We start from the raw sequence: 25,157 nt of genomic DNA on the forward strand, positions 1-25,157 counted from the left end.
ATAGAACAATGCCAGCCTAAGCCTATTCAGGAAGAATGCATACATGGCAGCCACTAGAGCAGCTGCATGAATAATAAGCATGCGTCTCTTGTCTTCAAGACCCATCTATATGAATAACATGCAAAAATAAGGGTCACTGACTTGGGCAACAGATCCTCAGAAGTACATATAAACACATCACTGGCATGGGCAACAGAAGCTCACATAAAAGTATAAACATCATTGGCATGGACAACAGAAGCTCAGATCTAAATGTATAAACATCACAGGCATGGACAACAAGGCTGAGATCAGTATGTAATCACATCATTGACAAGGACAACAAGGCTCAGGTCAATATATGAAAACATCACTGACAGCACAGTGATGCCTCAAATGACTATTGTAAAACATCAGTGACATGGACAACAATAATAAGATCAACATAGTAGTCATCATTGACATGAACAACAATGCTCAGACCAATCTAAAAACATATCATTCACATGGAAAACATGCTCCTATCCATATACACGCATCAACATCATGAACAAGTGTGCTCAGAGTATGCTCACATATCAAACAACACTGGTACCAATCATTTGAACCACCTACTAACCATCGACAGCATGGTTTTAGGGTACCATGCGCATGCACAGAGGGGCAAGGGCTAAGATATTTTACCGCAACAACAGCAACAGGGAGAACAGCGTGTCAGAGGACGGGGAACTCAGCTCCGCAACCGAACCACGAACAGATCAGCGGCGTCCGGAGGAGGAGGGGTCAGATCGGGAAACCTAGCAACCAAAAGAAAATAAGAATCACTCAGAACACAACTTCTTATTTTAGATCGGGTGCGGAAACTTCAAAAAAGAACATACGAACCATAAAGAAATCAGATCGGGTCCTTCAACTCAAGAATCGTACCTAGGAACAACCGAAGAACTCAGATCCAGTGGGGGACTGCGTGTGTCACATAAGAAAAGGACCGGTCAGTGGGATCATCGTACCCTAGGGTTACGGTTTTGACGAAATCCGAACAAAGGATGCAAAAAAAACTTGCCTGGCCCAACAGATCCGTCAACAACTCGAACCTGCGAACCAAAACAAAGACATGGGGGTGATAGATCAGGCCTCCGGAGATCCGAAACAACAAAAATAGTAGACAAGGCTGGAACCCTAACCTGCGAGCCGCCGGTGGAGGAACAAATCTGCGCGAGAGGGAAGGGGAAGGGGAAGGGTCGGGGTCGACCTTTATGCCCGCGGGATGGCGCGAAATCGCCCAGTAACCCTAGTGAAGGCGCCAAAGCTTCCCGCGTGCACGCGCCCAAAGCTTTTTCGCCCGCCGCGCGCTCGCCTTGCACGCGCCGCCGCACCCGCGGAGCCTGGCTCTGGGGAGAAGGTCGAATCGGCCGCACCACAGGAGCCAGGCTCCCAGGGTGTTTTTGCATCCGGCGAAACAGGCCCAGCGGAAGGCCCAGGAAACCAATCAGGCCTTACTCGCACGCGGGGAGCCCGGTTCCAGGTATATGCGAGCAACCAATCACACCCATAGTGGGCTCAGATTATTGGGCCGTTGCTTGCTAGTAGGCCGACAGTTGTTAGGCCTTTGAGCCGGAACAAAAATCTTTCCGGTCCTTTACGGTAGATCGGCTGATAACGTCGGTGCGCGCGTCATCCATCCGGTCCGAATGCGATGGGAGCGTACTTGGAAGCTTCATCCTGGTCGTCCCTCTCCCAGTCTCCCTGCGGAGAATTTCCTCAATCCTCAGCACTTCAGCCGTCACCAAGCACAAGCAGGCATGGGCATTGGGCAAGGGCAACCACCCTTCGGCAGCAACGTCATGGCCAACGTCAGGCCAACTACTTGAGATGGTTCCAATTCCCAGGTACCCACGACTAATCGATGGCTTTGGAATCCCGTGTCGCTGACAGACTGGCCACAGGAGCGTGCAAAAGACTCCTTTTGTGTAAGCTGGTCTACTGACTTGTTCTTCTGAGCCAGAGAAAGAGAACTTTTTCTCTCGGATAGGCAGAGGGCGAAGCAGCATGCCGTTTGTGCTTGTGTACGTGTTGGAGTGGGGATGGTTCTCAGTTCTCACCATATATACCTCGCTCCCGGCACCCCTGCCATTGCACGATCACACAAGACACATCAGCAACACGAGCCAAGGCAAAGCCGCGCCAAACGTTCTCGCGTCTTCAGTTCACTTCAGCTTCCACCACTCCTTTCACTCTCTTAGAGAGATGGACAAGACCGTTGTTCTCTACCCGGGCCTCGGCGTAGGCCACCTCACGCCGATGGTCCAGCTGGCCAAGCTCTTCGTTCAGCACGGCGTCGCCGTCACCGTCGCCCTCGTCGAGCCGCAGGTCGAGTTGGCCAGCTTCTCCGCCGTGGTCGCCCGCGCCGCGGCCACCAACCCGTCCGTCACCTTCCACGTCCTGCCGCCGCCCGCGCCGGCCGCCGAAGCCCGACGCGAGAGGCTCGACTACCTCCGCCTCATGGATGCGCCGCTCCGGGACTTCCTCCGCTCGCTGCCCGCGGTCCACGCGCTCGTGATCGACATGTTCTGCTCCGGGTCGCTGGACGTCGCCGCCGAGCTCGGCATACCGGCTTACTTCTTCTTTGCCTCCGGCGCCAGCTTCCTCGCCGTCTTCCTCAACCTGCCCAGCGTCATGGCCAACATGGACACGAGTTTCGCGGAGCTCGGCGATTCGCCTCTCCGTCTCCCCGTCGCTCCTCCGTTCAAGGCTACGGATCTCCCCAAAGTTATCCTCGACAACGACGAGGGCACCAAGGCCATTCTTCGCATGTCCGAGAGAATTGCAGAGTCCAACGGGATTCTTATCAACACATTTGATGCACTAGAAGCTCGGGCGGTGCGTGCTCTTAGAGAAGGGCTGTGCATCCCTGGTCGTCCGACGCCGCCAGTCTACTGCATTGGGCCGTTGGTCACGGAAGGCGGAGACAAGAAGCACGAGTGCCTCGAGTGGCTCGACGCGCAGCCGGACAACAGCGTCACGTTCCTCTCTTTCGGGAGCCTGGGCACGTTCTCCAAGAAGCAGCTTCTGGAGATTGCCGTCGGCCTGGAGAAATCGGGGCAGAGGTTCCTCTGGGTCGTCCGGAGCCCGAGCAGCGACGAGCAGAGTATTGGTGACCCGCTCCCTGAGCCAGACCTCGACACGCTCCTCCCCGAAGGATTCTTGGAAAGAACAAAAGACCAGGGGCTCGTGGTCAAGTCTTGGGCGCCGCAGGTGGAGGTGCTCGGCCACAGGGCGACAGGTGCCTTCGTGACGCACTGTGGGTGGAACTCAACGCTCGAAGGGATCGTGGCGGGGCTGCCGCTGATATGCTGGCCATTGTACGCAGAGCAGAGGTTGAACAAGGTGTTCATCGTGGAGGAGATGAAGCTTGGAGTGGTGTTGAGGGGTTACGACGAGGAGGTAGTGAAGGCCGAGGAGGTGGAGGCGAAAGTCAGGTGGGTGATGGATTCCGAGGGAGGAAGGGGCCTTCGGGAGCATGCCGCTGCTGAGAAGAGCAAAGCCGTGCAAGCGTTGAATGGAGGCGGCTCATCTCAGGCTGCTTTTGTTGAGTTTCTAAATAATCTTTAGAATTTGAAGCTTACATGGTGCCACATAGTGTTACTTCGATTTGTACTTTTGCCGTGTTATTAAAAAATAATTGAGTTCCATTTGTGCCTCTCCCTTTGTTTTTAAATATAGATCATTCTATACTTAATTAGTTTGTCCTAAATGTTATATATTAAAACAAATAGAGTATTTCATATATTATCTGTTTTCTTGGAGTTTTACATATTTTGACAAAAGCACTGCGCCGACTTAAACAAAAAGGGGATATTTTCACACAAAATAGAGAGTTTTATTTCCCAAACTATGTTATAAAATTTTCACTCTTACTAAAAGGTTAATAACAACTTACTTTTAATTACCATTGATTCTACTTATTCATCAACCCGTGCACTTGCTCAAATTGGTATTTTAATAGAGGTTCCTAGAAAACTTGGCTGCATTGTTGAGGATTTGGATTTGAGTATATAAAAATTTCTTCATCTCATTTTATTTTCATCACAGTTCTATGTTTATCTCACACAGCATGCACTAACCACACAAGATAGTGCGAGTTTCTATTAATACAATAGAAAAAAAATACAAGACTACGATCCTAGGAGGCCATAGACAGGAAAAGGATAAGAAAGAAAAAACAAACTATACTCGCCCGGTTGGATTGGGACATCAATGTGGGTAATCACTCAACTCGAACCGCCACACCCGACCGGTTGAATTGGGACATTAACGCGGCCGCACTACTCCACTCGACAACGGCAGCCGAAACGAAGCCTTGTCGCGACACCCACCAACATTCTCACGCTCATGTAGTCGCCGAAACCTCCAGGCATGACCCCGCATCGGTAGGGACCCGAGAGAAATAGACCGCACCGCACCAAGAAGGCCACCGCCATGCGGGGCCCTTCGCCGTACTGACGCTGCAACACCACACTCCACCCGACAACAGTGATACCATTAGATCAGGATCTCTCGCAGGCTAGCTCGCAGTCACCACAACGAAAGCACAAACGTACGGGGGGCGTTGCCACACCCGCCGTTGGATTTCACCTCGCTCTCATCGCCTCGAAGAATGACCGAGCGTGGGGGCCTCACCACATCCACCACGGTACTCCATGTCACAAATTCGTTTCTTTAGTCACTATCAGAATGGAGAGCAATGTTGCCCCGCTTGCCAAGGACTCCATCAAACAGCCAAGCCGCTGCCGCGGGTCAACTTCGCCTTATTGCTCCACCCGCGCATATAGCCTTCACCATGGAGCCAGCAAGCCAAAGAAGTCACTTGCGCCGTCTTTTGACGATGTACCGCACCGGTATAGCCCAGCAAAGCTGAGCCACCCGTCGTAATCCGCTGCAAGCCTAGTCATCCCACAATACTGTTGCTGCAAGTGTTGTCCTCCGATGCAGTTCCACGGACAGTTGCCAAGCAATGTCAGCCACCGCGGTCCGCTGCAAGCAGCCCACCGACAAAAATGCAATAACCCCTAGCCACCACCAGAATTGCGATTGCCTCCACGTGAGCTCAGCAAGCCCTGTCAAGCTTGCCATCTAGCACCATGCCGCCACCGACTGCAGCCTCCCATATTTTTTACATAAGTACTAGCGGTTTACTTCAAGGCCTACCTTTGAGACTTACTTCAGTGGGGGTTAAATGATATGATATTTCTCTACAAATCATGTAGCCATTTTAAAAATCATTTGCAGCATGATGTTAGTTGTAATTAATGCAACAAAACAAACTCACACATAAATAGAACTGCTGACGCAAAAACTGGACGGTGGCTTCCACGTGCTAACACACGAAACCCGAAAGAATCTGCTTCGCTCTTGTACGGGTTGTAAATTAGCGCGCGTGGTGAACGCTAGGCGTGCCAGTCAATCTGACCTGCTGATTGACAGGGAATCGTGACGGCTAGGCAGCCGATACGAATAGATATGATCGGCTAGATCAGCCGATGTATGCGTAATCAATGCAGAGGAAACACTGAAAACGTAACCTGAGTAGTGCTATGCGAACAACACTTGAAACAGATCTGATCGGCTGTACGATAATCTCTTGATAGAAGAGCAGGATAAAAAGCCGATAGAAACTACTTCAAGCTGGATAATGATGATAAAAGTTAAAACGACGAGATGAACTTTCAGATCTAGCAAATATCGATAACTTGGTGAATAAATCTAGACGAAACCACAACGATACGCCTAGAAGTTAAAGTCTAGAAATTACTCGGTAGACGTGGAACTCACAATCCAGCCGGAGATCAAGTTGATGCAGCCCTGCTAGCTTGGAATAACTCGTTGAAGAAAAAGATAACTTTGGTGAAGTTGCCGACTTGAAAGTAAATTGCGAGTAAAGTAGATTTGTGTTGATGTGTGTACATATCCTTTCTAGACCTCGTAGTACCTCTATTTATATCCTAAAATCCTAAACTCCTAGTCCTGGTGGATTATGACAAAATACAAGATTTATCTCTAAGAAACAAACTATTTAAATAAAACAACTCATGTAAGAGTCGAATACGAGTTTAATCTTTATTACCTAACTCTATACTTACTATCTAGAAAGATCTTCAGCTGAATTTCTGAAATTCCCGCTCAGATAGAATCTCCTTTCTTGTATTGTCCAGGCCCTTTTGTCTCCATCGTTTGGGTCTTCATCGGCTGGGTCTCCATCACCTTCCATCGGCTAAATCCCTCTGTTCTCATCGGCCGATCCTTGTGACTTCATTGGCTGGACCACTGTGGCTCCATCGGTTGGGCTACTGTGACTCCATCGGCTGGGATACCGTGACTCCGTCGGCTGAACTGTTGTGACTCCATCGGCCGATTCCACCGGTCGTTGTTCCTTCGCCTTGTGCCAACACCTTCGCTACCTTTTGATGTCAATTTTGACACGTGTCAAAAAACGGTATCAACAAGAACATTTTAGTATTTTTTTTATTAGCCCAAAACATTGTAGTACAATCTCTAGTTTTGATCTGAATGTTTTGCTTGCTCATATCATTTTTTTTCTAGGAACAATTCTCTTTGTTCTAGAACAATTACTATTTTTGGTCGAATTATTTTATTCTTAGATGGGAGCGTTGATGAGGTCTGTGCCCACCACGTCACACCACATGTGCAGTCTCTAAATGATACTTTAACTTTTCTTTTATAAATTCTAAAGGTACCATTTTCAAGTTTAAATGGTCCTCCCAGATAAATTCATCACCAAGCAGACAACCGCCACTCACCAACGTCGCTCGTCTGTGGCTTGACCTATCTGGAGATGGTTAGTAGACTGTAGACCGGCCACAGGAGCGTCAGCCCTGAGCTGATACCCAGTAAAAAGCTTGTCTTCAGACTTCAGTAGAATGGTCCAAAGTAAAGAAATATAAAACTTGATCACCATAGTCAGAAAACACATTTCCCCTCTCGTATGCTGCAAAGGCATTTTTTCGTTCATGCTTGCCGTATATATAGCCAACTCCGATGTTTTAAATCACCAGTAAATAAACCCGTGCGGACGCATGGGCTACCTAGAAAACACCATCTGAAGTATCATTCCATTATAGTCATTTAATTTGTACCATTTGATTTATACATTAACAACATATTTCCTCTCAAAAGATGTACATATAGCTGACAAATATAAATGCTGCTACCAGTAAACTTCTCTTTCCTTAAGCACCTTCCAACCCTACTCCACGCAGGGGCGGATCCAAAACGGGGCTGCACCCCGAGCTAAGTTGCTGAATCACAGCTAAAACAGTCTAATCTTGCCTCATAAACCTCCTTTTGTTAGGCTAAATACCACATATGTTAAAAGGACTACATGGGCTTGTCCCGGGCTGCAGCCCGGGCAGCCCGGGCCCTAGATCTGCCCCTGCCACGGTGTTTCCTTCCTTCAGGCCTCTTCCTCGAGCAGATCAAAGTGCCACACCCCTGCACCCAAATCATATACATCTCAACAAAATCACGATGTTGAACAATAGACTAACTGTGCCCCTTGCCCACTCTCCTCAGCTGGGCAACGTACTCGGAGATCTTCTTGATGTCCTCGACCTTTCATGGAAGTGCAATTTTTGTACAGTCAGAATCACTTAAGTGTTAAGTACAGAAAAAAAAACACGTGCAAAATAAAATAATGCTCTGCATAATTTGTTGAGGACAGAAAAAGGTTTGGTTGCTTTTACCTGATCCGCAAGGAATTCACTCCCGATGAAGTCTGTCAGCTGAGGATCATTGCACCTTGTGGCCACCTGTTAATTATGGGCAAGGGTTCATTACAAAATGTATATGGCATAGGTGTTACGCTTGTGTTGACTCTAGATAAGTTAGTCATTTTTATTCACTTCAACTAATTTTCCAAGTAGTAGTATTTCTTAAGCCTAACCAAACAATATTTCTATGTGAATAAGCATGTGAAAGCAATTTAGCGTGCAGGTTGTGCAGCTTCTCATCAACCAGCTTTTCCAGAGCCAGAGCCAGCTCCATAGCTGAAATCATATCAAACGCACATAAATCAAAACATAGCTGTCAGATAAGCCTCCAAATACACCATACATGGACAAAAGGCCAATCCAGGTTACTACTGAGTTGGTAGACACCGCCACGTAGCTGAACCCCAAGTAAACATTTCAGGAACAGCCAGCCATCTATTCTATATGTCATGCTAATCACCAGTGTTTCAATCCTTTATTATCCATCCATATACTGAAAGCCAGCTCATACGACCATATTCAGTTGCAGAATAAATGTTCATGCGTCACCTTTTCAATCTCGGTATCGTCTAAATGGGTTCAAATGTCGTCTAAATGGGTTCAAATGAAAAGTTGATGAACTGCAAAGTAGTGATAAGTGTTGAACAGATAGGCATTAAATTCTGAATATAAATATTTGATTAGGACACGGCCATGTGTTCTTGTTGATGACAGGTCGCAGAAGTCGCACATAAAGGAAAACCATGCAGTCTCACGCCGCAATCGCAATCTAAACCGATTAGATTTTCAAATCCAACGGACTTGTATAAAGTGTAGAAGGAAGCCGCACACCCACAAAGGTGAGAGATCAGATTTTGGAGGTCATTCACACGGGTGCTGTGCATACCCGCGCCCTTCTGGGCGAGGCGAGCGACGAGCATGCGAGCACGTGGTTTTTCTTTTCTCAGCAACTACAAGAAACCATTTAATCTAGGGAAAAGTCCTATTTTCACCCTCAAGTACAGTAGAAGTCTGATTTTCAACCTACAACTACAAAACTGGACAGGGAGGGCCATCCAACTGCAAAACCGGGCAAATTTGACCCTTTGGATGGTTTCTATGGTGGTTTTGCATTTTCTAGAAATTTAAAAAGTTTTCATTTAATAAAAAATTCATAACTAAGATGCAGTTATAGGAAATACTTGTTGTCAAGATGAAAAATGATGAGGGTAATAAATCAAGGTTTTCTCATTCCTTTAAATTTACAAACATAGCAGAGAGACCTAAGTGCATATCTGCTTTTCCCAACACAGCACACGTGTCACATGTACAATGTTTGTTTCTAAATGAAGCCACAAGCCCTCACTGTTGTCCATTTAAAACAAAACTATCAAAAGCAGCCTAGGTAAATTCATTTCTCAACATATACCCTCGCCATGCTCCCCCCATTGTTCTCTGTCCTATCTTCCTTAATATGTAGTACAAACTTAGCCTGCAGCACCTTATATTTTTTATCATCATTTTCTTGTGATCACTGCCAGTGTCCAACCAGGTTAAACATATTTCCATGGCATCAATATTGGCTCTGCAGAAACTCCAGAACAAGGTACACGTGAGCTGGACCAGTGTAACTCAAGCTAAACTTGAATCCGTAGCATTCTTTGAACAATGGTCTGCATTTGGTTCAGATGAGCTCAGCATGGTTATTGGTTAACAGTTGACACCCTACTCTAGATTACTTTCACTATATAATATGTATAATAAATAATTATTTTCATAGATCTAATTTGGACATCTTTCAATCATGCCCTGGATAAACAGCAAGCCTGAATTGCAGTGCAATGTAACATTACAACAATCTTCACGAATGCAATTTCATAGGATGCAAGAATAGTCTATTGCCAATTAAATCTTTGTCATCTGGTGGCTTGGTAGAATAAAGCAGTATATATAAAAGATGGCAAGTAATACCTTTCCCTCGTTAGTCAGTGCAGTTGAATGCCAACCTCCAGCAGCAATGTCAACCTGCAAATAGCCATAGGGGTACATGTAACAAGTGAAAAATCAGGAAACCAATGTGCAGTTAAACTATCAATTTATCAGCAACACCAAACATATTGTTGCTAATGTGCGACAATTACAACTTGAAGTCCCGGAAAGAGCAAACTTGTTAGCTGAATGAAGCTTAACTCCTTGCAGTCAATTTTAGCTAGGGTAAAAGAACTAAGTTTGGAAAAAAAATCATTTTAGTTAGACACCAAGGCAGCCTTAACTTGCTTGTTTCTACATATACACTGATATCAGACTAATTTAGAATGAAACAGAAATTCAAAGAAAAAAGAAATCAGCATGACTAACCAGTAAGAGATCAGATAGCCCCTCAACACGGATAGGTTGTGATCTTGGGTATCTCCAATTCCCAGCTGACCATACTCATTATTACCCATGCCCACAAAATTCCATCCTCTGTTAGTGCCAAATTATGGAATGCGCCTACAGCGATCACCCTCACTTTCTGAAGGCCTTGCACATGTACTAGTGTAGATATTTGCTTGCTGAAAAAGACACATGGTCAGCAACAAATTCAAGGAGAAAATAACAAAACAAATTGAAGATTTGGTGATTTGGTGTATGGCACCGTATGTATCACCAGGAGACCATGGCTGCCCCAAGTCCAGACATGACCTTCTTGAGTCAAAACCACAGAGTGTGTGCCTTCTGCAGCTACCTAGAATTAGCAAATGAATAAGCAACCCAAAAGATTACTAACGGAAATCATGAGTGCTGAAGACAAAGTTGCAGCATCATTCGGAGACAGGAATAATTCATATGGAAGAAACATTATAAAAGTTCTAGTTCCATCATCATATAAATTATCCCATATGTGGTTCGCAACCAGACTACTTCTTTGGCAACAAAGCATATGCCAAAGTGACAACTGATAATACCATCCACAATTTGTGGGATTCCCTACAACCAGAGCACGAACCAAAATTGCTTAAATTCCAAAATATTCTCACTGATGTTAGCACAGTGCAGGAATCAAATTCCACTCACTTGCGGGACTTTGAGCTTGGGCGCGCACCGCTATGGGGTCGAGATGTCCCTCCTGAGCGTCCTTGTCCCATCCTTCTTCCTCTCAGGCTCCTCGCCGCACTGCCCATATTCGTTCCCCCCTGCACCATCGACACACATTGCATCAAACCAACCAGAAATCAGTCACGGGCAGTGCCAGGAAGTGGGTTCACTTACCCCAGGCATACGCGCGGCCCTTGTCGTCCACCGCGAGGCAATGCCACCCGCCAATCGCCGCCTGGAATCAATGAAACCCATAGGGAGAGAGCTTGTTTCATCAGCAACACGGAGGTATGAATCTCGCGGGTAAAGAGGAGCCGAGGCGCACCTGGATGATCCTGACGCCGGCGAGGGCGTCGACTGGCCCTAGCGAGCTCTCCGTCTTGGTCTCCGGCGGGTGCCCAAGCGTGCTGCGCTAGTTCCAACTGTTGGAGGTATGCCCTAGAGGTAATCATAGAGATGATGATATTCCATTGTATCCATATTTTATATTGTGTTCCTTGAATATCCATTAAAGGCTACTTGAATTGATTTGCAATTATGTAAATTGTGTGTGAAACTCTTTACTTGTATGATTATTCTAAAAGTTATCCCTAGTCGAAGTTCATGTGAGGACACACATGAATATTAGACTAGCACATGTATTAGTTGATAACTATGTTTCACAAGTCATGGATATGGAGATGTCAAACTAATAATGTGGGCACGTGTAGAGACATGTGCTAGGACTGACCCAACACGAGTTACATAGTTCTCTCTTTACACAACGTGTAAGCTTTGTCCTTAGACCTGAGACTATCGCATGTACTCAAGATGTGGATCGACTTACTTAGGGGCTATCAAACGCTACACCGTAATTGGGTAGGTATAAAGATAGTTTTCGGGTTTGTCAACAAGCATGCTGTGAGGCATGGTCAGTCAAGATGGAATTTGCCTTTCTCTATTTGAGAAAGATATCTCTGGGCCCCTCGAGTGATCGGATCCGGAAATGCATGGCCATGCTACGTGAGGTTAAGAGTTAACCTAGAAAGGGATTCCGAATCACAACATCGAGAAAGAGTAGTCAGCTTGGAGCTAGACTGAATATCATGAGGCAAAGGGAATAGCATGTACGTGATGTTGTGATGGTTCGTCTGATATGATCTTCGTGTGCGTATAGGAGTTATATGTCTTGCTAGAGGCCGCTACTAACTATTGGCCGAGTAGGAGTACTCGTGCCATGTCTATACATATATGAACCTATAGGGTTACACACTTAAAGGGCTGGAAGCCTAATTCGGATGTGATCTGAATTGGACCAGATTTAGGAGTACTAATGGGCCTCGGACCCAGAGGTCCGTTAGGAACCCCTATATACTGAGGGGTGGAGGGCGCCCTAGGGTTTAATCCCTTTTCGCACCAGCAGCAGCAGTGCCTCCCACGCCCTCGCCTTGTTGCAACTCGCGGACCTAGCAGTCCAGCTTGCGACGCTTCCTCCCTGCACGTGTGGATACCTCGGAGGTGTTGCATCTGCAGCACTTGGACGAGCCGCCGCACGAGAGCTCCGACGAGGAACCTGACGAGCCGACGACGAGCCGACAACGAGCCTGATGAGCCGCGGCACGAGGAGGGAGTCGCGGCACGTGGACGAGCTACTGAGGAGCTGCTCGACGCCGACGTGTTCGACTACACTGTGTCGACGTGTGATCAACTTCGCTGCCTCGACGCGTATCTACAACTTCCGCACCTGTGCATCGAGTGGTAATCTCGTGATTTATAACGGCTATTTTTCTCTTGGTTTACGCAGTAGAAATTTTTGTTTTGTGCTAGTGTAGCCTACCTCGTATCCCAACACCATCCCCACGTGAAGAGTTGCGCACGCGGGGGGAAGCGGCGAGGGGAGTGGGTGGAGGGAGGCCTGGAGCGTGCTGATGGCGGCGGAGGAGGGCGGGCGGTGTCGGCGAGGTGGGAGGCGCGTGACTTTATGCGGTGGAGGCGGCGGCGTACAAGCGAGGAAGGAAAGGAAGGACGGATTGAGGGAGATGGGCGGCATGATTGGCGGGGGGATAGGCGCGAGTACGGCGGGCGGGTAGCTGCTAGCGTTGTGAAAAAATAGACGCGATTTGGCAGAACCATTTTCTATCATTCAATTTTTTCGTCCTCTCACCCTGCGTCACACATTTTCATCACCCTCTTAACCTGGTAGGTGAGTCCTCACACATTTTCATCACCCTCTTAACCTGGTAGGTGAGTCCTCTGTGAGGGGTACGGGGTGTAACTTTGGGTAGGAATTGTTTTTAATTTGCTCACTCTTTATAGTATATAATATTTATAGTATAGGTAGATGCGCTAAAAGATTTAGCGTCCGGCCTTCGATCCTAAAACAGCCGGTTAAATAGGGCTATACCCGTAAATAGCTGCTAAGTTATGCAGGGGAGCAAATAGCGGTACCCTTCTTAATTAGCTACGTCCAGAGATAGTGGAGGCATAGCTGACTATTTCAACTTAATCATTGCCTAGCTCCGGGTTCCATTTCCATTGCCACCAGCACACGTGAAGTTAAGGAGCCAAAAGCAAACCATCACCAAACGGTTATTGCGTCTTCCAAGCTCCAACACCTCCTCTCAGACGCGAAAGGCCGTTTGGGCGATGGACAAGACCGTGGTTCTGTACCCATGCCATCTCATCGGCCACCTCACGCCGATGGTCCAGCTGGCCAAGCTCTTCGTCCAGCACGGCGTCGCTGTCACCGTCGCCCTCGTGGAGCCGCAGGTCGAGTCGGCCAGCTTCTCCGCTGTAGTTGCCCGTGCCGCGGCCACCAACCCGTCCGTCACCTTCCATGTGCTGCCACCGCCCACCCCCTCCGAAGAAGCCCCACGCAAGATTTTCGACTACCTCCGCCACATGGACGCGCCGCTCCGGGACTTCCTCCGCTCACTGCCCAAGGTCCATGCGATCCTGCTCGACATGTTCTGTGCTGGGTCGTTGGACATCGCCGCTGAGCTCAACATACCCGCCTACTTCTTCATGGCCTCTGGCGCCAGCATCCTTGCAATCTTTTTGAACCTTCCTAGCGTGGCCGCCAGTACAGATAGAAATAGTCTTTCCGAGCTTGGAGACTCGCCGCTTTGTCTCCCTGGCGCTCCTCCATTTAAAGCTACGGATCTCCCACAGGTTGTAGTCGACGAGGACACCTCCCAAGGCTTTCTTCGCATATTTAAAAGGCTGCCAGAGGCCAATGGAATTCTTATCAATACGTTCGAGTCACTGGAAGCGCGTGCAGTAAGTGCTCTCAGGGACGGCCTGTGCGTCCCTGGCCGGCCGACACCACCGGTCTATTGCATCGGGCCGTTGGTAACGGAAGGCGGAGACAAGAAGCAAGAGTGCCTCGAGTGGCTGGACACGCAGCCGGACAATAGCATCACGTTCCTCTCTTTTGGGAGCTTGGGTACATTCTCCAAGAAGCAGCTCCACGAGATTGCCGTCGGCTTGGAGAAATCGGAGCGGAGGTTCCTCTGGGTCGTCAGAAGCCCAAGCAGCGACGAGAAAAATATTTTTGAGAAGCTCCCTGAGCCAGACCTTGACGCACTCCTCCCCGAAGGATTCTTGGAAAGAACGAAAGACCAGGGGCTCGTAGTCAAGTCTTGGGCACCGCAGGTGGAGGTGCTCGGGCACAGGGCGACAGGTGCCTTCATGACGCACTGTGGGTGGAACTCAACGCTCGAAGGGATCCTGGCGGGGCTGCCGCTGCTATGTTGGCCAATGTACGCGGAGCAAAGGTTGAACAAGGTGTTCATCGTGGAGGAGTTTAAGCTTGGGGTGGTGCTGAGGGGTTACGACGAGGAGGTAGTGAAGGCCGAGGAAGTGGAAGAAAAGGTCAGGTGGGTGATGGGTTCCGAGGGTGGAAGGGCCCTTCGTGAGCGCGCCGCAGCTGAGAAGAGCACGGCGGTTAAAGCGTTGAGTGAAGGAGGCGCATCTCATGCTGCTTTTGTTGAATTCCTGAATAGTTTGTAGACTAGATATATGCTGCCATGGCAAATAATCGGCCTGTTCGCTTCAGCTTATTCAGCCGGCTTATCAGCCACCAAATAGTATTTTTCTCTCACAATAAATCAGCCGTTTCAGCTTTTCAGCTGGCTTATAAGCTAAAGCGAACAGGTCCAATATTTGCTTTGGTGTGTACCCTTGTCATGTTGGTCACCACACGTTTGAGGTTTGCGTTTCATTGCCATGCCTAGGGCTGGGCACTTTTGAGCTGTGAAACGAGAACCGTACCACGGTACCAACACCAAATTATCAAAGATCTGTTTTTCGGTGTCATACATTTCAGGGTCAGCTTTGGTTTTCACCAGGGCACCCAAAACCTGGCCCAGCACGATTCGTTTATGGCCCCGCACGGAGTGGAATTCGTGGGCCGCACGGTGGTAAAATTCCCGGTGGAAGACGCGAGCCGTCGGATGGCTGATCGACGTCTCTTGCAGCGCCGGACGTCCCTCGGAGGATCTTGTTCCATTCCTCTCCGGCTGTCCCTCTCCTCGCCGTCCCCGTCGGCATGCACGACATCGGCCTCTCCGCCCGCGCCGCCGGCGCGTCCTCTTCCTCCTCCTCCTCCCCCTCCGCCGCCGGCGACGACGACGACGAGTCCAAGACCCGGAAAGCGCACCCCGCCTTCGTCTCGTCCGCCTACACCCGCCTCCACTCCTCCCATCGCGCCGTCGCCTCCCTGCTGCTCCTCCTCACCGTCGCCGTCGCCGCCTTCCTGGCTGGCCGCGCCCGCCCTAGCATCGAATGCGCGACGCCGCGCCTCGACGCGCGCTTCCTCGCCCTCCCCGATGCCGCCGCCGCCTCCGACTTTGGCTCCCTCGGCGTCCCCTGGTGTAAGCACTCGCGCCGCTCTTGATTCCTTAGATCCGGTCCCTTTCTTCAAGCACTCTGGTTCTTCTTCGTGCTTTGGCCAACTAATCGATTCGTCTGTGAAAAATAATAACCTTCAAATGCCAATATAATCTGCACTTGCCAGTCTGAGTGTTGGATCCCGTTCTCATTGTTGCTGTTGTAGACTTATATATATATATAAGGCAACTCAGGCCCTGGCTGGATCCAGTAGTACTGATAGTTAATTTAATCTGAGCTCCAAAGATTCAACTGAAATCCTGCCTGATATTATCATTTGAAGCATCAGTTCTCGCGATGGCTAATTCATTAGTTTTATAATCTGTAGGGGTCAAGTGATACCAATTACCCACTGATTCCTATTATACGGCGTGAAAGAAATTATTTGTTTTAATTGTCCTCAACATTATTCCACAACCATTGGCAATCCCTTGTTCCATTCATTTGTCTTCGTCCAAAAATAGACCACTTTGTTGGCAGTAATGAACTGCTATAGAAATTGGATATGATCCAGATGACAGTGATGTTGTTTTGACATATTTGGATTATTTATGTTGAATAGGTTGTTGCTGCTATCTAGGATGTCAACAGTGTGTACATGTTTTTTTGTGCATTGTGAAGTGAGTTTTTCTTTGGAAGATGTCACCCACCACTGCCTTCTTGGTAGCAAAATTTATTTGATGCATTGACTTGCATTATACAGAATGACATTAATCATTAGGCTATCTTATCCTTTTTTTTCCTTCACAAAAGGCAGATCAAAAACAGGGAAGACAGTGGAATGGACTTCTAAAGACCTACTTAATGGATTGGAAGAATTTGTGCCAATATACGAGACCCGCCCCATCAAGAATAACATGTATGGAATGGGCTTTGATCACAGCTTTGGGCTCTGGTTCATGACTCGCTGGCTTAAACCGGATCTGATGATTGAAAGTGGTGCTTTCAAGGGGCACTCTACTTGGGTTTTGCGGCAGGCCATGCCAAATACTAGGATTATATCACTCTCTCCTAGGCACCCTGAGAAATATATGAAGAAGGGACCTGCATATGTTGATGAGAACTGTACTTATCTTGCTGGGAAGAATTTTGTCGATTTTGGAAGCGTTGATTGGGAAAAACTATTGAGAAATCATGGCATTTCTGATTCCAGTAGGGTGCTTGTTTTCTTTGATGACCACCAAAGCGAGTTGAAAAGGTAAATTCTATTCGTAGAACGTTTCTGTTAGTTTTTATATCGATCTTGGTAAACTATAATTCTTGTTCCATGTACCATGTTCATTGTGTTTGCTTACTGCTCTTTGCTCACCAAATCCTAAGCATCAAAATGGCGACAAATCAAGCACTTCAACTTTTTAATACTGTTACTTTAAACTTATTATGCGTAGGTTAAAGCAGGCACTAAAAGCTGGATTTCAGCATCTCATATTTGAGGACAACTATGATACTGGTACAGGTGACCATTATTCCTTGAGGCAGATATGTGATCAACCATACATCAGAGGTTTGTGGTTGTCACCTTCTTAGATTCCTTGTGATAAAAGTATGAATCTAAAAGAACATATGTGTATCCAGGTGGTGGACATAGCTGCTTTTGGGATAGTGATGAAGCAAGATTAAGGTCGAAACGGAAGAAGCTTTGGGAGAAGGCCGTGGAGATAGATGATCTATGTGGAGAGGGTGATGCATGGTGGGGTGTTCGAGGTTACATGCGAGACAATTTCAACCATAGCAATAAGGCCATTTCATATGAAGAGCATTTCCAGAACAGTAGGTTTGTTGAATCTATGGTGGATTTGTATTGGGAGCTTCCTCCTGTTGCTGGTCCATCCTTAACACATCAAACAAGGTATGACCCAGCACGTGCAGCTGACCCTATCATCGAAGATGGTCGCTATGCCCTTTTCAGAAGAACCGGTCTAGAAAGATTGGATGCATCAGTGTTCAACGGTTACACCCAGATGGCATATGTTGAGATATCAAGTTCAAAGTTGAACACAAATGATGTTTGAAGATTTTGCCTGCTGGGCTTATTTTCTTATGATGGATTTTGTACAGCACTGGTGTGTGATTCCTTGTACCACACTCCACATATTTGCCAAATCAATCAACGGAGGGCTGTATTTGTTGGGTGAGGTATCCTTTTATGTGAAAATTGTTTGTGACTAATCACAAGGATTACTTCTAGTGCCTGCACTACATTAAAATCACAAGAGTGAAAACAAATGGTTCGTGTGGTCTTGACCTCTTGTGCATGTATATTATTCAGAAGTCACTATTAGCAATACGAAATCAGCATAATCAATTAATCATATTGCTTGATATGGCAAACTAAAAAATAAAGAAAAGATCTAGATCCAAACTCTTCTGTTAATCATAAAGATGAGAATACGACTTCTAAAACTTTATATTGAAGAAGTTCAAAAGGAGCTTCGCAGATATACATGCATTAAAATGTCCTAGGTTTTAGTTGTTATTACTATGAAAGAAAAACTCGCATACCCCTAGCCCAATAAACATGGTCATTCAACTGGGTGCTCAACGAGGGATATTTTTTTAGACACATAACTGGGGTCAACGAGGTTTTTTGAGACACATCAAGAAACACGCCATTGTATCAATATTAAACCAAATTGGGGAATTTCACTTCTGTGCCTTCTTTAATTACCATAGCACTGAGGGCTTTTTCCAATGTTATGGAGGGAATTCCCTTATTTAATTGATATTCATATTTTCCATATAATTTTTTTGCCAGAAAATCATCCTCTCAATTGATATATGTCAACCCTTAAGGACCCTATGAAGCAACTGCTCTACCTATAAGCACTTCCAAAAGATTGAGCTAATAGATTCTCGAGATTGATGAAATCACCTCTGTCACATTGCTATCGACGAGCACGTGAATGTCACCGGCGCTGACTCAAGAATTGGGCAGGGTCCACCGCGCGAAACAGCTGGGCGAACGTACGTTCGCGACAGCTCTGGTCTCTTGGATTCTGTTTGTTTGGTTGGCAGGTCGAAGAGAACTGCCGCATGTCCGAGTATCCGCTACAGTCCACCCGCGAGTAGTCGGGACGTCCAGGCGTCACGGGTGACGTTTTGATGCTCTCGGATCACACTGGCTCACAGCCACAGGTGCACGCAGCACGCTGCCCAAAATCTCCACCTCCCATCCCATCTTCTGCACCACCCGTCCACCACCGTACCACGCCGCGGCACCACCACGAAGGTTGCAGTCCTTTGGCTTGTCCCTACGTGCCGGACCCTGTGGCTGATGTTGAGGCGCGCGGTGGCGCCGAGCAACGAACGCCTAGGGAGCCATGAGCCATCAACCACGCTCTTTCGTCCATGACTTCACTTCAACCTCTCTCGTTCACTACCCAGCCAATGGGCCAAAGCATTGCCGAGATCATCTCGCCGCTCCGGGGCCCTACGTACCTAGACTTGACTCCAAATGCAACTTGGAGTGTCCTATCAACATCCGCGCTCCGTCTGAGAAGCGCCATCTCCTGCGTCCTCGTCGATTCCAGAAACAGATAGGCTCATGCCATACATTTCAATCCAGAGCTCTCAAGTCAAGCACACACTACTTGTGCAGGTTAATTAAGGTAGTGCCGTAGTGCCATACCGGTAGCAGCCTCGCTAGCAGGGGCCCCAACTCCCTGAGCCGTCGAGGCAGCGATGAAGAAGAGCGTGGTTCTGTACCCGGGCCTCGGCGTCGGCCACCTTACGCCGATGGTCGAGCTGGCAAAGGTCTTCCTCCAGCACGGCGCCGCCGTCACCGTCGCGCTCGTCGAGCCGCCCACCAAGTCCCCCGACTTCTCCGCAGCGGTCGCCCGCGCCGCGGCCTCCAACCCGTCCGTCACCTTCCACGTCCTGCCGCCGCCTGCTCCGGCTGACGATTCTTCCAGCTCCAGCGACGGTACGGTAGCGCACCGCATCGTCATGATGTTCGACTACCTCAAGGCCATGTGCGCGCCGCTCCGCGACTTCCTCCGCTCGCTGCCCGCCGTCGACGCGCTCGTCCTCGACATGTTCTGCGGCGACGCCCTCGACGTCGCCGCCGAGCTCAAGCTGCCCGTCTACTACCTCTACTCCTCGGCCGCCGGCGACCTGGCCGTCTTCGTCAACCTGGCTCGCGCGACCACGAGTTACGAGGGGCTCGGCGACTCCCCCGTCTCGTTCCCCGGCGCTCCTCCGTTCAAAGCTTCGGACTTGCCCAAAGAGGTTGTGAACGGCAGCCCGGGAGCAAAGGCCATCCTCCGCGCGCTCTACCGGATTCCAGAGGCCGACGGGATTCTCATCAACACCTTCGAGTCCCTGGAGACGCAGGCGGTGCGCGCTCTGAGGGACGGCCTGTGCGTTCCCGACCATTCCACGCCGCCGGTTTACTGCATCGGGCCGCTGGTCTCCGGGGGTGGAGAGAAGGAGCACGAGTGCCTCCGGTGGCTGGACACGCAGCCAGACAAGAGCGTCGTGTTCCTCTCCTTCGGAAGCATGGGCACGTTCCCCAAAAAGCAGCTTGAGGAGATCGCCATTGGGTTGGAGAACTCAGGGCAGAGGTTTCTATGGGTGGTGCGGAGCCCGCGGAACCCCGAGGCCATGCTTGCCCAGCCACTCCCGGAGCCGGACCTCGACGCCCTTCTCCCGGAGGGATTCTTGGGGAGGACCAAGGACACCGGGCTTGTGATCAAGTCTTGGGCACCACAAGTGGATGTGCTACGCCATAGAGCGACCGGCGCGTTCGTCACGCACTGCGGGTGGAACTCGACACTTGAAGGCATCACGGCGGGGCTGCCCTTGTTGTGCTGGCCAATGTACGCGGAGCAGAGAATGAACAAGGTGTTCATCGTGGAGGAGATGAAGCTCGGGGTGGAGATGAAGGGCTACAATGAGGAGGTGGTGAAGGCAGAGGAGGTGGAGACGAAGGTCAAGTGGGTGATGGAGTCTGAAGGTGGGCAGGCGCTCAGAAAGAGGGTGGTAGAAGTGAAAGAAAGAGCGGCCGAAGCACTCAAAGAAGGGGGCTCATCTCATGCAGCTTTTGTTGAATTCTTGAAGGATCTGGATACATGATCTTGTTTTAGCACACGGCATGCGTGTTTAATTCTTCGAAGACTTTGAGCCTCACACATGCATTGTTAACGCTTGATTTCTAGTAATAAAAAGTGGTCAACATGGTTATGCATCGTCTCTACTCATGTTCAAGATACCATTATTTTTAGCTTCTTTTTGTGCTTCATTGTTGTTCTAAGAACACCGATTCTTTTTATTCTTCTGTTTTGTTCTGGTAGTGAAAGCAGAAAATAGGAAAAAAAGATAATGATGAAACCTGAGGGAAGGATCATATGGTTTGGATGGGAGACCGGGAGAGAACCAAGAACAAGCCTCCATAGTTCCATGCATTCATGCGTGTGCAAGAACAGGTATGCTCTGCAGATGCCATCTTCTTCAGTTTGCCATCAGATCAGAGGCAGTAAGCAAAGGTATAATGGGAAAAATCCAACGGCAAAAGCAATGAAGAAGATGAGGCCGATGGGTGCACAATTGTCGACCGGATGGCGGAGCGGCTTCAAGGTCGTGACATGATCAAACCTCCTCCCAGCGACGCGTGGCTCAGAGCAAAGGACGACAGGTTAGCCCAATTAGAAACAAGGACGATAATAGCGAAGTCTTCCGGCGGAAAATGGCAGGTACTACCTCCGGTGCATGGTTTTTACAATTTTACTTGACGCTAAGACATGGCAGAGTATAGCTTATTTTTTTGTCTGAAACGACATCTATATTTGACCGGAGGTAGCACAACCATTCTATCTATTTGCATCAAAACAATCTAAGACGAACATTCGTCGTTTTTGTCATGGCATTTTGAAGTCGTCAATGCATTAGTTATTGTTGCCCATATATATTTGTTCCAACATGTACAACACATGATTGTGGTGTAAGTAGGCTGCCGGGCAAGACATGGACTGACAGTGCAACACCATTTTTACGCAACCATAATTCCAAAAAATGTCGAAATTTATTGTCCAAGTAAAATAAAATAAACGCATATCCAAACACAAATGTAAAAGAAAAAATATTTAGATACGTAGCTTATGCAAAAAAGACAAAATCACGTGCTACGATTTGTAGCAAATAATTTGTTAAACCATAATGCGCAACTATGTGAGCCTCTGTGCTTTCCATAACCAATGTGTGAGCCTCATATGGTTTCATAAGTGGTCCGTCTTTGAAAATATGTGTATTTTTAGAGGCGGTTACTTATAGGCTGCCTCGCTCCGTCTTTGAAAATATTTATTTTTAGAGGTGGTTTCTTATAGGCTACCTCTAGAATCGATTTAGAGATGAGCGTCACAAGATTCGTCCCATTTCATAAGTAATTTTTGTTTAACTTTGACAAAGGTTTTAGGGAAAAACATCAAAATCTATAAAATCAAATTAGTTGTATTAGATTCATCATAAAATATATCTTGATAGTATATTTATTTAATACTATAAATATTAATATGTTGTTCTATAAACTTAATTTTTTTAAAATGACTTAGAATAGTAGTAAAAAAGAACGTAACGGTTCCACTTGGGCACTCACTAGCAAGAAATGTCACCTGACCCACGTTTGACTAAAACATGTAGGGGGGGGGGGGGGCGCAATGTACATAATTTTTCTTTTTGTTAAAGAAAACATTTGATGATGTATCATGTAACAGACCATGTGAGTCCACCCCGTGGATCCAAGTTTCTCTCCCTCTCTCTATCGTATCATGTATCGACGCCGTATCCTAGTAGAAAATGCAAATCTCCCTGCTTAATGCTTCTCTCATCCATTGCGCCAGGACGACACGAGTCAACCTCGCATGTCGCATCCATAGACAAGCTGCATAATGGCATGCCATCGTTGGCTTCTTCGACACGACTTCAGCCGGTTGACGAGTCACTAACTCACTATCACATTGAGGAGGGAAGCTTCACTCCACCGGGCGAGTGGATGCTCAGTCAGAGCCCCAGATATCCGCGGAAGCGTCATGGCTGACGTCCGTGTTCTTGTGGCAAAGCTGTCAGCACTTGCACACCCTCCCCCATCATCTCAACCAAAAGTCCCCTACCAACAGCACCACCAAAGCCTTTGGCCTACCGTACCAAGATGACTTTTCAAATGCAACCTATGCAACTTGTTTTTGTCATTCATTCGTGACCCCCGCTCATTTTTATACCCAGCCTCCCTGCTTTGTTTTCCGGAACCAAATCGAAACCGACAAGTTTCACGTCGTCTAGAGTTCCAGACACCGGCAGGAGTCGTCGAGCATGACAAAGACCGTGGTTCTGTACCCGGGCCTCGGCGTCGGCCACCTCACGCCGATGGTTGAGCTGGCCAAGCTCTTCCTCCAGCACGGCGTCGCCGTCACCGTCGCGCTCGTCGAGCCGCCCGTCAAGGCCCCCGACTTCTCCGCTGCGGTCGCTCGCGCCGCGGCCTCCAACCCCTCCATCACCTTCCACGTCCTGCCGCCGCTGGCAGCGGACGCGCCACCAGCCGGTTCCAGCTCCGACGACACCCCCAAGCACCACGTCATCCAGATGTTCGACCACCTCGGCGCCATGAACGCGCCTCTCCGCGACTTCCTCCGCTCTCTGCCCGCCGTCGACGCGCTCGTCATCGACATGTTCTGCGCCGACGCCCTCGACGTCGCGGCCGAGCTCAAGCTGCCCGCCTACTTCTTCTACGCCTCGGGCGCGGGAGATCTCGCCGTCTTCCTCAACATGCCGAGCGTGCGAGCCAACATGACCATGAGTTTAGAGGAGTTCCGCGACTCCGTCCTCTCCTTGCCGGGCGCTCCTCCGTTCAAAGCTTCCGATTTGCCGGCGGCAATTCTCACGGACAGCGAGGCAGCCAAGGCCGTCCTCCGCATGTTCCAGCGGATGCCAGAGTCAAATGGGATCCTCATCAACACTTTCGAGTCGCTGGAGACGCGTGCGGCGCGCGCGCTCAGGGACGGCCTGTGCGTCCCATACCGTGCCACGCCGCCGGTCTACTGCGTCGGGCCGCTGGTCTCGGGAGGCGGAGAGAAGGAGCACGAGTGCATCCGGTGGCTGGACGCGCAGCCAGACCGCAGCGTCGTGTTCCTCACCTTCGGCAGCTTGGGCACGTTCCCGAAGAAGCAGCTCGAGGAGATCGCTGCTGGCCTGGAGAAATCAGGGCAGAGATTTCTATGGGTCGTGCGCAGCCCGCGCAGCGCCGACCAAAACTTAAACGAGCCACTTGGGGAGCCAGACCTTGACGCCCTCCTGCCAGACGGATTCTTGGAGAGGACCAAGGGCAGAGGGCTCGTGCTCAAGTCTTGGGCGCCGCAGGTGGACGTGCTGCGCCATAGAGCGACCGGAGCTTTCGTCACGCACTGCGGGTGGAACTCGACGCTGGAGGGCATCGTGGCAGGGCTACAGTTGCTGTGTTGGCCGCTGTACGCGGAGCAGAGGATGAACATGGTGTTCATTGTGGAGGAGATGAAGCTTGGGGTGGAGATGAGAGGCTACGACGAGGAGATGGTGACAGCTGAGGAGGTGGAGACGAAGCTTCGGTGGGTGATGGAATCGGAGGACGGACGTGCGCTTAGAGAGCGTGTGCTGGTGGTGAAAGATAGAGCTGCCGACGCGCTCAAGGAAGGGGGCTCGTCTTATGCTGCTTTTGTCGAATTCCTAGAGGATTTAGAGACTGTCAATCGATCGTGAAGGGAGTTTATCTCGCACAATGAATGTCAAATTGCTGAAACACTTCGATCTCGAAAGGATCTTCTTTTTTGCTAAAGTTCAAAGAGAGAGTTTTTAGTATACTGTTTCTATGGCACGGATGATCCAACATCTGGACAGACAGCATTAGGCCTTGTTTAGTTGGCCAAATTGGGAGATGCCAAATTACTGTGCCAGCACTGTAGCACACTGTAGCGTTTCGTTTGTATTTGTGAATTATTGTCCAAATATTGACTAATTAGGCTCAAAAGATTCGTCTCGTAAAGTACAACAAAACTGTGCAATTAGTTTTTAATTTCGTCTACATTTAGTATTTCATGCATGTACCGCAAGTTTGATGTGATGGGGAATCTTCTTTTTGCATAGTGCCAAAGTTGGGTGTTGGGAGGTAACTAAACATGGCCTTATTCTACAGCACGTGCAAGAACATGCCATGGACATAGAGCATTATTCTACCGCACACAAAAGTGCCTCCAAAAACCACTGGCTGAAATAACAACTGATGAACCAATGCTCATTTGCAGAGAATACAATTGTAACTTTCCAAAATCATGTTCTTCCGACGCAGCAATTTCTTGTGTTTACTCTTTCTTTCAAGAGGAGGGAGAAGGCACTGCATCAAAATTTACTGAACCATGCTTAATTACTTTTACACCAAGGTTTCCAAAGCCACTTGAACGGAGGGGAGGCATTGCAGTTAACAATGATGCATGAATAAGGCTTGCT

The 25,157-nt window shown here is 48.6% G+C and overlaps 6 protein-coding genes and 1 pseudogene across 7 annotated transcripts; 5 read left to right on the plus strand and 2 right to left on the minus strand.

Moving 5' to 3' along the window:
- The first annotated feature begins 2,131 nt into the window (after positions 1 to 2,131).
- On the plus strand, positions 2,132 to 3,669 carry LOC101769771 (anthocyanidin 5,3-O-glucosyltransferase). Its single transcript, XM_004969803.3, has one exon. It carries the CDS (start codon positions 2,227 to 2,229, stop codon positions 3,589 to 3,591), a length of 1,365 nt encoding a protein of 454 aa, XP_004969860.1. The 5' UTR covers positions 2,132 to 2,226; the 3' UTR covers positions 3,592 to 3,669.
- A 3,552-nt stretch (positions 3,670 to 7,221) lies between these two features.
- On the minus strand, positions 7,222 to 10,192 carry LOC101762486 (ferritin-1, chloroplastic-like). Its single transcript, XM_004972108.2, has 7 exons — positions 10,133 to 10,192; positions 9,717 to 9,770; positions 8,653 to 8,716; positions 7,984 to 8,042; positions 7,740 to 7,805; positions 7,545 to 7,608; positions 7,222 to 7,488 (listed from the first exon to the last, which is right to left on the minus strand). Exons 1-7 carry the CDS (start codon positions 10,190 to 10,192, stop codon positions 7,451 to 7,453), a joined length of 405 nt encoding a protein of 134 aa, XP_004972165.2. The 3' UTR covers positions 7,222 to 7,450.
- On the minus strand, positions 9,715 to 12,852 carry LOC101762888 (annotated as a pseudogene).
- A 580-nt stretch (positions 12,853 to 13,432) lies between these two features.
- LOC101763298 (anthocyanidin 5,3-O-glucosyltransferase) lies at positions 13,433 to 14,824 on the plus strand. Its single transcript, XM_004972109.2, has one exon. The coding sequence runs from the start codon at positions 13,449 to 13,451 to the stop codon at positions 14,811 to 14,813; it is 1,365 nt and encodes a 454-aa protein (XP_004972166.1). The 5' UTR covers positions 13,433 to 13,448; the 3' UTR covers positions 14,814 to 14,824.
- Positions 14,825 to 15,292: 468 nt separating this feature from the next.
- LOC101770178 lies at positions 15,293 to 17,918 on the plus strand. 2 transcript variants are annotated; one of them, XM_004969804.4, is made up of 4 exons: positions 15,293 to 15,676; positions 16,446 to 16,890; positions 17,081 to 17,196; positions 17,268 to 17,918. In XM_004969804.4, exons 1-4 carry the CDS (start codon positions 15,352 to 15,354, stop codon positions 17,702 to 17,704), a joined length of 1,323 nt encoding a protein of 440 aa, XP_004969861.1. In that variant the 5' UTR covers positions 15,293 to 15,351; the 3' UTR covers positions 17,705 to 17,918. The 2 variants fall into 2 exon arrangements, with proteins under 2 accessions (XP_004969861.1, XP_004969862.1); XM_004969805.3 differs by having other exon boundaries at positions 15,449 to 15,676; positions 16,450 to 16,890.
- Positions 17,919 to 19,056: 1,138 nt separating this feature from the next.
- On the plus strand, positions 19,057 to 20,886 carry LOC101770862 (anthocyanidin 5,3-O-glucosyltransferase). The gene has a single exon (XM_004969806.4). It carries the CDS (start codon positions 19,374 to 19,376, stop codon positions 20,763 to 20,765), a length of 1,392 nt encoding a protein of 463 aa, XP_004969863.1. The 5' UTR covers positions 19,057 to 19,373; the 3' UTR covers positions 20,766 to 20,886.
- Positions 20,887 to 22,422: 1,536 nt separating this feature from the next.
- LOC101771247 (anthocyanidin 5,3-O-glucosyltransferase) lies at positions 22,423 to 24,596 on the plus strand. The gene has a single exon (XM_004969807.3). It carries the CDS (start codon positions 22,995 to 22,997, stop codon positions 24,411 to 24,413), a length of 1,419 nt encoding a protein of 472 aa, XP_004969864.1. The 5' UTR covers positions 22,423 to 22,994; the 3' UTR covers positions 24,414 to 24,596.
- The last annotated feature ends 561 nt before the right edge of the window (positions 24,597 to 25,157 follow it).

This window comes from Setaria italica, chromosome V, assembly GCF_000263155.2.
Source record: "Setaria italica strain Yugu1 chromosome V, Setaria_italica_v2.0, whole genome shotgun sequence".
NCBI lineage: Eukaryota > Viridiplantae > Streptophyta > Magnoliopsida > Poales > Poaceae > Setaria > Setaria italica.

What these genes read in the sequence shown, in the direction of transcription:
- LOC101769771 (XM_004969803.3), top strand. Translation starts at nt 2,227, where the DNA reads ATGGACAAGACCGTTGTTCTCTACCCGGGCCTCGGCGTAGGCCACCTC.
- LOC101762486 (XM_004972108.2), bottom strand. Translation starts at nt 10,192, where the DNA reads ATGGGTAATAATGAGTATGGTCAGCTGGGAATTGGAGATACCCAAGAT. An exon ending in CACTGACTAACGAGGGAAAG is followed by an intron (nt 8,717 to 9,716) that starts GTATTACTTGCC and finishes GGTTTCTTGTAG; the next exon opens with TTGCTGAGAAAAGAAAAACC. An exon ending in CCTCGCCCAGAAGGGCGCGG is followed by an intron (nt 8,043 to 8,652) that starts GTATGCACAGCA and finishes ATATGATTTCAG; the next exon opens with CTATGGAGCTGGCTCTGGCT.
- LOC101763298 (XM_004972109.2), top strand. Translation starts at nt 13,449, where the DNA reads ATGGACAAGACCGTGGTTCTGTACCCATGCCATCTCATCGGCCACCTC.
- LOC101770178 (XM_004969804.4), top strand. Translation starts at nt 15,352, where the DNA reads ATGCACGACATCGGCCTCTCCGCCCGCGCCGCCGGCGCGTCCTCTTCC. An exon ending in CTCCCTCGGCGTCCCCTGGT is followed by an intron (nt 15,677 to 16,445) that starts GTAAGCACTCGC and finishes CCTTCACAAAAG; the next exon opens with GCAGATCAAAAACAGGGAAG. An exon ending in CACCAAAGCGAGTTGAAAAG is followed by an intron (nt 16,891 to 17,080) that starts GTAAATTCTATT and finishes TATTATGCGTAG; the next exon opens with GTTAAAGCAGGCACTAAAAG.
- LOC101770862 (XM_004969806.4), top strand. Translation starts at nt 19,374, where the DNA reads ATGAAGAAGAGCGTGGTTCTGTACCCGGGCCTCGGCGTCGGCCACCTT.
- LOC101771247 (XM_004969807.3), top strand. Translation starts at nt 22,995, where the DNA reads ATGACAAAGACCGTGGTTCTGTACCCGGGCCTCGGCGTCGGCCACCTC.